At 36.5% G+C, this 10,456-nt stretch overlaps 1 protein-coding gene across 1 annotated transcript; it reads right to left on the reverse strand.

Annotated features, from left to right (window-relative positions):
* Positions 1-8,254, reverse strand: LOC147273361 (Ribosomal protein L35). The gene is made up of 4 exons (XM_086227641.1): positions 7,942-8,254; positions 7,532-7,635; positions 7,353-7,437; positions 1-371 (listed from the first exon to the last, which is right to left on the reverse strand). The coding sequence occupies exons 1-4, from the start codon at positions 8,173-8,175 to the stop codon at positions 282-284; spliced, it is 513 nt and encodes a 170-aa protein (XP_086083767.1). The 5' UTR covers positions 8,176-8,254; the 3' UTR covers positions 1-281.
* Positions 8,255-10,456: the final 2,202 nt, after the last annotated feature.

Consider the following 10,456-nt stretch of genomic DNA (forward strand, 5'->3'; position numbering starts at 1 on the left):
CTCTTTTATAACTTCCATATCATTGCGTTTACCATCATGCTTTGATCTCGAATAGTTCACCAAGACAAGAACTTGTTAAATTTCTTTTCTGATAAACAACAGTAATACAAAAATAGCCTCAAATTGAAATTATCAATAGTTGAAACCAGCTAGCCACAGCGCTGCTTTAAGACCTGCGAAGGAATCAGAAAAGTAGACAATAGAAAGATCACATTTTAAAATGCAAAGTGTTCCCTCTTTCATTCCAGGAATTGGCAAAACCTACAGGGGCTACCAAATTTTTAACCGCAAAAATTGAGCTTCTTCATCACTTTAGCATAAGCAGCATGGACAATGGCAGGTTGTCTGAGTCTACGCTTAGATATCTTCGACTGCACCAAACATTAATTTCATTAATCTCAAGAATAAATTGATATGCTTGAGTTCTGCTGCATTACAAAAACTAGTGAATTATGAACTCACAATTATAAGGAAAAAGGTACACTGGCAATAAAAGGAACCCAGGTCTGATCATGCAGGTCAAAGACCAATAAGAGGCATTTAACTGCATCAATAGGGCAATGGACAAACATACAGACCTCCCCTAATGATGCTTCCCAAACAGATTGTTCTAACTAGGAGCCAAGCATCAATATATGGATAACATGTTACTTGAACATGATCCGGATAAAAAAATTGTAATCCTAATAACAACAATGCCACTCCATCTTCCCTTATTTACAGGAAGATTACGGCCCAAGACATACCAGCTTCCAAAACCACTTTATTATATTTCCTTAGGAATTTACAACTCAGACCAGATCCCCTTTAGTTTTCATGACTGTATGGTTAATATAAAACTGTGCAAGATAGTGCTGTTCTTAGAACATATCAGTAAATAGATACTCATAGAATCAAGGTATTGGCAGGTAAATTACCCAAATCAATGCTAGCACACAACTCCGAAAGACTATTGCCTTCTTACCACCACCAAAGGCCTTATGTTTTTCACAAAAAACGGAAAAACATGCAGCTGGAATCACCCAAATCAAATTAATTTCTGTTAACACCTTCAACCACAACTTTAGGCTAGGGAAATCAAGAAACAAATGATCCACACTTTCATTCCCTCCTTTACACATTATGCACCAATGGGGAGAAAGGCAAACATTGGTTCTACTCCTTTGAATCGAATCATAGGTATTTGCCCTACCAAGAGCAACATCCCAGCAAGAATTTGTACCTTGAGAGGTACTTTAGCCTTCCCTAAGAGAATGGTTGGAATGTGGATAGAGATGGACAGCCACATAACTTCCAAACAAAGATTAAAATGAATAAAATCCCAGAAGACTCTAATCTCCACCTTCTACAATCTGTTATAGAAGAAGACAATCAAACATCTCTAACAAAGACAGCAAAGAAGTGAACTTTCCAATTTCAGATTCATTATAATTTGTTCGAAAGCCAAAATCCCAACTTAAAGGAAGTACGAAGTTGGGTTACAGTCTAGCAATAGAAATATTATGAACACTGGACAGTCTAAATAAACAAGAAAACAAATTGAACAAGGCACATTCGCTAACCCAACTCTCCTCCCAAAACTGAACCCTAACCCTATCTCCCACAACAAACTGGCAGCAAAACCCCAAAAAAAGTGTTAATACTTTGAGAAATGTCTTTGAAAGACAGCAACTTGAGCCCCCTCACTACTAATCTGGCATCCTACCCATTTTCATGTAACTCATACTTGCTTCTAGTGACAGCCTATGAAGCACGGATACTACCAAAATTTTAGATATGGAGTATCAGATAGTGATACTCCCTGATATGTATCCAAATACTTACAGGTTGTCTTCTTGGCATATCTGACTTTAGGATACTCCACAGTACTGTCAGGATACTCGAATGGACGTTCTCAATTTTCTTTTAAAAATTGGATATGTTCATAATGTTAGAAAAATTTTGGGTCAAAAGGAAAGAAAATAAAAATTTGAGATTGCAAATCTATCCCTTGGTGAACTAAAATTAGAGGATGTATTATTTACCCATGATGGCAGTAAGGACAATGACAGTGATGATGAATGAAGTTAATTAGGAGATGGGGTTCTAAATTTCTGAATTTTGTGTCTTTTTTTTTTTTGGCTTGCAGTATGGTGAAAAATGAACATAATGCTTAATGCATGAACAAGGAATCAATGGATATGCGATTGTTATGTAACTTATTTTTTCAAATGCCTAATATATATTATTTTATCGTCGTATCCATATCCTAGTTTTTGGAGTTTGCCATATTCCCATACCATATCCTAGTTTTTGGAGTTTGCCATATTCCCATATCGTATCACATATCTTGAACTCACATCTGTGCAAGTGGATGAGTAATATATTCTACAAGACAATGACCCCATGGCAGGCCACTCAGTTTCTAACTTTCTATGGAATCTGTTCCAGGATTCAAACTCCGATTGCTTCATATCTAGTGATCATTAATGTCATCAATACTTTCCCAAAACTCAAATGGATGGGTAATTCATACAAATTCTACGAGACAATGACCCCACTCAGCAGGCCACTCAATTTCTATGGACTTGTAACTATTCCAGGATTCAACTCCGATTGCTTCGTATCTAGTGATCATTATTGCCATCAATACTTTTGATTACCAAGAAAGACCTAAAACAATCAAGATTTTTAACTCTGCCCCGTAAAATGCAACTTAAAAGCAACAATGGTTGTGGAGATTCCAATAGGAGAGAAGCTCTTAGGTATGCTGTCATTAAAAGTAAATATGGATTGCATGGACATGGGTGGGATTTCAATATTGTAACTAGAGGTTACAGTTGATGTCCTTGAAAAGATATCTCTCAAGGTCTTCTTTCTTCTGCTTCTTTTTTTTTTTTTTTTTGGGTTTGGGGTGGGTAACGGAGAGGAGGGTGAGGTTTCAGGAAGAGTGTTGGGTGGGGGAAACAGCATTCTACTCATTTTTCCTTGTTTATACAAATTCTCTCTTTTCCATAATGCTCCAATTGCAAGGCTTGTGTTAATCCTTCTCATTTTCCTTTGTCTTGGTATTTTAGGTTTCAAAGAAATCTAAATGATCGGGAGGTGGGGGAGTTAACAGAGTTATTGGCTGTCTTATAAAATTGATTTATTGGTTCAATCTAGATCGGATAAAAGAATATGGAAGTTGGAGTCATCAGGAGTCTTCTCTAGTAAATCATATTCAAAGCAACTGATGGACAATCTTTCTCTCTCCTTTTCGTCCCTCCTGTGCAATTTAGAAGGTTAAAATACCTCCAAAGGTAAAGGTGTTAGCTTGGATTATAGCTCATGGGAGGATGAATACTTGTGATATGGTTCAAATAAGACAGCCTTCTTGGTGCCTTTCACCTCACTGGTGCCTGATGTCCCAGAAGATGCTGAAAGGGAAAATCACTGGCTGCATCATTGCCCAGTTGCATTATTCCTATGGTTTCAAAGAGACAAATGTGAGTTAGGACATTCCAGCATCATGCAGGAGTTTACTGTGTGAAAGGTTCAAGTTTTTTGGAGGAAGAAAGGGGGGCATGGTGTTGGGGTAATGCGATGCATTGGCATTTTTTGGGTGGTGTGGATGGAAAGGAAGAGGAGGACCTTTGAGGGTGCAAGGGGTGAGGAGGTGGAGCAGTTATGGATAGGGTTTGATTTCGGGCTTCCCTTTGGGAATCAATGTCTTCTGAGTTTAGGGACTATTCTTTTCAGGCTATTTTTTATGATTGGAGTGCAGTTGTGCTTTAGCCTACTGTTACTTTACTGTTTGATTGTAATACTTTTTATGTTTATGTTCGTTTCAGATTATACTTTAGATTGTTCAGTGGACTCCTTGTACCCTGTATTTATTTTAATGGAAGTATGTTTCTTATCAAAATGTGTATACATACATACATATATATATATATATATATAAACACATCAAATTCACTTTTATGCTCTTGGACTGCCAATTCTGCCAATAACTATCTTTCTTTTTTTCTTTTTTTCTTTTCATATTAAAAAAAAAAAAAAAAAGACTATAAAGGAGGAAGATTTAAAAATATCAAGATTTGATAAGTAGATATGGAAAAATATTGATAATATGATATACAACGCATTTTGGGATACGTCCACCGACAATGACTATGATAATCCACTAAAAGAGACGAAGAAGATTATAATGAAGAACAAATAGGTTCCTCCTCACATATATATAACCTCTCTTCTCTCACACAAATTCTCAATAGAGAATCCCCAATTACACCCAAACTCACGAGATGACAAAATATCTCTAATCTTTAAACTCTCTAAACTTCTCTAAATCTCTAAAAGTCTCTCTAAATTATTGTGTGTTGGCTATGCCTCTAAGATCCTCTTTATAGGCTCTAAACTTCTCCAAGTTACAATAGAAAAAGTATTCTCCAATGAAATTACTTCCAAGAAAAGCAAAGTCCCTCCAAGCAAATACTTCCAAGAAAAATGCTCTCATGCAACAATTGGAAACCAAAGTCAACAAGTATACAACATCAAGTTACCAAAACTGTTCCTTTCTTAAGTGAGCCACTTACCCAACAATGGGGAGAATTTGTAAGATTATTTAGCTTTCTTTTTTTCTCTTTACCTGGGAGCCAGTTTCATCATTAGGGCTGATATCAGAAGGAACTTCTGCATGGCTTGATATGACTAGGGTGTTTAGACACTTGGCATTGCTTCCTCTCACCACCTAGCTCATGGTCAAATGGCTCTCGAACAAGGCCTTGCTCTCTAATCTTAATCAGGTTTGGCTTTAATATACTTAGGTGATTTCCATGCTTGGTTAGAAATTGGACTTCTAATCTTAATGAAATCGGATTTGGCCATCCTTGACATTGAACTTATACTTATAACAGATGAATGAGATGTGCTTACTCTTCGTCCTATCAAAGCCACATTATGGTAAAAGCCCTGGGCTAGGTTTAAGTAAATGTAGTTTTAATAACCTAGCTAGACTGGTCTTGCTCTTGGGCCTACACACTAGTAATATCTGGGCTTCCAATTTAGTCTTATAGTCGTACCATATATGTGAGATTAGTTCCTAGGCCTCATGGTTTATCTCAATGGTCTTTGGACCTCCTCCTCAAGTTAAGTGTGGGCCTAGTCAATTGATTCATACCAAGAGATCTTATTGAATGCATTGTTAAAAAAGCTACGAAAGTAGGTTCCACTACTGTACATGCTAAGTTCTGGGGTTCAGAGTCAAGAAAACTTTATACAGAAAATTGGTATAAGATCTTTTGTATGCACAAGTTATTATATTCTTCTGCAAGATCGATGCTCTTTACTCTTCCTAGTAACAGTAAAGCATCTAACGATTGTAAATGTCTGTAATTATTGATAAAATTTACAGGTAAAAATGTATTTGGCAAGATGACTTCAGTATATTATAAGAAAACAATCTAAAGTGAACAGAAAAATAGACAGGTAAAAACTGATACTGAAGTTCTTAATTGCAGCACAGAAAACAAATATCAAAATTAGCCAAGCAATACACCCAATAGAAGTAACTTGACAAAGAAACCACAAGTAGTCTTTCATATAATGCATAAGTCTCAAAGAAAAAATTACATGAGAAGCACTTCCAAGACACAATTACCATATCCAACAAAGGATTATCAAACATTCAGAAATAACTACATTACCACATCCAGTATGTGCAGAAGATCAACACACACTACCCCCATTGTAATTTTCATCACTAGCCCAATCAGTAAGAAACTGAAAATGTTGAAGATTAATTTAAGAAAAGGAGTCATGCACCCACACAAAGACAAAGGACCCATGAGAAGGTTTTTAATCTCTTAATAATGGAAGCAAACAGGAGAAGGTGGGGGGAACTCCATTCCATTTGCACTATTTTGAAGAGAAACAATAGTTCTGCTCTTACTCCTCACGAAGCAATCGAAGTGTTTATGTTTTCTATTACAGAAAAATGAAAGCAGTCTCTGACATTAATATTCAGAATGGAAAAGGGGACACAAGTTAGCAATGTATGTATCCAAAAGCAATAATAAAGTCTACTGGCCAGACATGGGAGCTATTGACCCACATTATGTTAGCATCAAGTACTGAACTAGTGCACAATATAACCACTTAAATGGAAAGAGCAAGACAAAATAAACCAAAATATGAAACTACAACCTAACTGACGCAGCATCCATAACCTTGGATAGAGAAGAATTATCCTCTATGAAAGCCGAGGACTAAGCCTCTGACTTAGAACTGGGACCAAGAGTGAAAATCTAATTTATAAGCTTTAATGGTGAGTCTACACCCTAAAGTAAGCAATCCTTTGAGAATAGAATGAAAAATGGGGGGAAAAATTGCGGATGGAAGCAACTATGCTTCTAGCAGTTGGTTTGGGCCATCCCTGCTGATCGATCGACACTGAATCTATAACTTAGAAATATCCAGACATTCGGACCTGAGAAGAATATTATATATCTTTATAAACTTGAATGGATAAATGAGGTAGATAGTGTTATACAGCCCCTGCCCCATTAGTGACGGAGCCCAGCAGGGCACCAGGTTGGCAGGGTAACCGCCATCCCTATTCACAAGGCATGTAGCAGTCTATCAGTCTGGGTATCGGGGGTCTTATTCCAAAACTTAAGTTATTATTTTTTGATAAGAAACAGACTTTCATTAAAATAAAATTAGTGCATAGTACAATGCAGCAGACAAGGAGTCCTCTATTCTAAGGAATCCTAGAAAACAAGCTCTAGGATATTATGAAAGCCAAAAAAAAAACTTAAAAGTCTCCAACACCAAAGCAGCACAAGAGTCCGGACTCTCCCAGAACAGCCTTTGCTTAAACTTAATTATTTGATCTATATTAAATAATGAATTTGGGTTGTGGGTATTTGGGTTAGTAATTTGGGTTGACTCTTGGATTGGAACTTGAGTTAAGGTGTTGATTTGTATGTTTGGATTCTCCACTCATATTTGATCAGGTTGGCATTTTCTTAACTCAAAACTCAACCCGTACTACTTTTAATATGTCCATATGGGCTCAAATTTGGATTTGGTTTACACAACATGGGGTTGAGCCTGTCCAAGTTGCACCCCACATACATTAATAAACCAATTCAACAGAATTACACATTTTTCTAACTTAGCCAAAAATAAAATTTGGCCCAAAAAGCCCTTATCAAAGAAGATTTCTAGACTGTGTTGTGTGTGTATTGAAATGCATAATTGAGCACGTAGTAAAGCATTAAGCCGTGTAGAATTCTAACATGATTGAAACATAATGACTTGCTAGATGAGCATTGACCAACTCTGGATATCAAACCCAAGCTTAACAATAAAATAGCAAAGCGCACCTTCAAATGCGCATTGTGCCGCTTGCCTTCCCTCCAGCGTCGAATATTTCCATCATTCATTGTCCTAAACCTAGACTTGTAAGACCTGATCAAGAAATTCTAAAACCAATTATTATACGAATCTTTATTAGCATTTCCAAAATCTAACATAATATTGTGATTGAAAGGCATAAACCTACGAGTAAGACTTCATTTTGATTTTCTTTAGCTTGGAAGTGACTGGTGTCATCGGCTTCCTCCTCTTCTTACGCTCTCTTGACGAAACATGCCGCACTTGGACCATCTTAACATACAAATATAAAACATCATTTCTCTTAAAAACACAAATACAGATTCTATATCAAAACGCACTTAACAAGGTCCCCACTTCACAATTCCACTTGATCGAGTAGAAAATAGGGGGGGAAATTAAAAATAAAAATTAAAAAAGAACATTCAAACCCATAAAAGCCAGGTATTTTCTGTTAAATTTTATGCATTACTTACGATTCAAGCAATATTTCTCAGGCATTTTCTCACTAATCAAGCAAACAAGATTGCTGGACCAAAAAAAAACAAAACAAAACAAAACGAAAAACGCCTAACTTACTGAGACGGGGAATGTGGAAGAGCGGAGAGTGGTGACAGCCAGTGAAGGTTGGGTTGGTGAATGGGCATTGAAAAGGGACCTTGAGCTCCATTGATTATAATTTGAAGCTAAAGGGAGAGGCTGGTGAAGCTGAAGCCGAGGAGAAGACCGGAGCAAAGAAGAAGAGAGAGATGGTAGACTTTGGGCTGTATTTACAGGTAAAGAGCGAAGTTTGGAGCATAATCTCTGCATCATTTCGTCCACCAGAAAAAGGGTTTTGGTTCTTTTGGTGGACTGCGATTTGGGAGAGAGAGAGAGAGAGAGAGAGTCTACACTCTGCAGTAGAATGAGAACGTGGTTTAGTTCAATTGAGAGAGAAGAGAATGAGAGAGACCATTTCTTAGTTCAATTATGTAGAAATATAAGTTAAGTGGTGGGCAGTGGCCCAAAAAAAAATTGAGTGGTGGGCCTGCAGTGGCCCAAAAAAGAATGGCTTTATTGTGTATGTTGTTCGACTGACTTTCAGATTGGGCTTTGGATATGGGTTGCAAAGGGGATGTATTGGGCTTAAAATTTTTTTAAAAGGGGATGTTTTTACAAAGCGGATATTAGTCGAATAGAATAGGATTGTTCCACCGGTATCTGCCGAATGAAACAACCAGGTACAGCATTGGTCTGCCGAACCTGCAACTTTTTGTTTTTAAGTTGGTGTCGGAGAGAGGGAGGGTGGTGTTGAGAGAGAGAGAGAGAGAGGGAGATGATTGGGCGAGGGAGGTGGTTGAGTGAAATGGATAAAATAGAAGTATTAGGGTAATTAGAGGAATGTGTTAAAAGAGAAATTTTAAATTTAAAAAGAGAATAAGAGGTATATAGGAGAAAAGAAAAAAAAAAAAAGTGTGTGCAACAATTATTAAACAAAAATGAGATAGCTGATTATTTGCCGTAACTATAGGAAATTCCATGATGGCATCCAGCTTTTCCGCCGCAAGCAAAAGGTGGGAACTGAAAGAGACAAAAGAAAAAAAAAGTGACATATTTTAAATTTTATTGTTCCATAAATGCAAAACATTGACAAGTGACAACAACTAATAATAATTAGCAACATGAACCCGAACAAGACATCGTAAAAAAAACAGTTAAAAATTATTATGTATAATTAATATATTATTATGTGATAAAATTAATTTATATATTATAATATGAGTGAATATTATTAATATTATATTTTATAAATATAAATATATTATTTAATAATATTTTTACACATTAAATTAAGAGAGATTTAGAGTTTAGTTTATTTTATGAGTCTTTCTTAAACTAAGACCGATAGTAATTTAAGGTTTTTAATTAAGTCATTTTATTTTTCTTTTTCAACAACTTTATGTTAAGTTTTAACTCCAAGAATTTGGGCTTCGCCCAAAATCTCGGAGTTAAAACTTAACATACAGTCTTTATAAAGTCCATTCTACATTCTAGGAAGGGAAATACTCTTCAAATAGAGGGAAATACCCTTCAAATCAGGAAAAGATTTTATTATGAATTAAAAGAATTTTCTTATAAATTAAAAGGACTTTATTATGAATTAAAAAATTTTTCTTATAAATTATTATAAATTAAGAAAATTTTCTTATAAATTTTAAAACATTCTCAATTTTCATCTAAAAATTATTTTTTAAAAAAATTTAAATCTAATTATCTCTTAAATTCATTACGTCACCTATCAATATATTAATTATATTTTCCAAAAGGGCATCTAATACCAAAGACCGGCCTCAATCAGCCCCACCTTTCTCTTCTCTCTCATCGAAAAACACTCAAGTAGTAGTCAGCCACTTCACTCAATCACGCTTTCACATGCAACAAACCACTGTTATAACGCTGAGGATAAAAAACAAACAAAACCCATGATCCAAAATACAAAAAAAATAAGAATAAAAACAGCTTTGTGATGTGTTTGCGTATAAAATGCTACTTCCTTAACAGATCACGAGACCATTGCTTATACACCCACTGGCCACTTTCATACAAAAAAAGAAAGAAGGCTGCTATTTACACACCTTTTTTTTTTTTTTTTGCACACCTTTTTTTCTCTTTTTTTCTCCTACACACCTCACACACTTACCTCAAATTCAAAACCTCTCAACACACACCCAACCCATTACCAAAAAATACTCTCATTTCATTACACACTCTCTCTTCTTTCCCTCTCTTTTTTCTCTCGTTCACACCCCCCTTCCCCTATTTTTTTTTCTTCTTCTTCTTCTCCAGCCAGCCCCTCAACCCACCCCTCCCTCCCTCCCCCTCCGGCCTCCCCCCTCCACCCAACCCCTCAGCCCCTGCACCGACCCCCCTCAGCCGCTGCACCGATCCCCCCAGCCCCTGCAACACCAAAACAGCCAACCCACCGACCCCCCTCAGCCGCTGCACTGACCCCCCTCAGCCGCTGCACCACCAAAACAGCCACATTCTTCTCTCTCTCTCTCTCTCCCTCTCTCTCTCTCGCCCAAGCAAATAGCAAAAAAAAAAAAAAGTTGCA

The sequence above is a fragment of the Dryas octopetala genome, chromosome 9 (assembly GCF_963921425.1).
Source record: "Dryas octopetala chromosome 9, drDryOcto1.1, whole genome shotgun sequence".
NCBI classification, from domain to species: Eukaryota; Viridiplantae; Streptophyta; class Magnoliopsida; order Rosales; family Rosaceae; genus Dryas; species Dryas octopetala.

Excerpts from the sequence above, each read along its gene's own strand:
- LOC147273361 (XM_086227641.1), bottom strand. The coding sequence starts at position 8,175 with ATGATGCAGAGATTATGCTCCAAACTTCGCTCTTTACCTGTAAATACA. Across the intron at positions 7,636-7,941 it reads CTTCCACATTCCCCGTCTCA|ATGGTCCAAGTGCGGCATGT; the intron begins GTAAGTTAGGCG and ends TTGTATGTTAAG. Across the intron at positions 372-7,352 it reads GGCACAATGCGCATTTGAAG|TCGAAGATATCTAAGCGTAG; the intron begins GTGCGCTTTGCT and ends TGTTTGGTGCAG.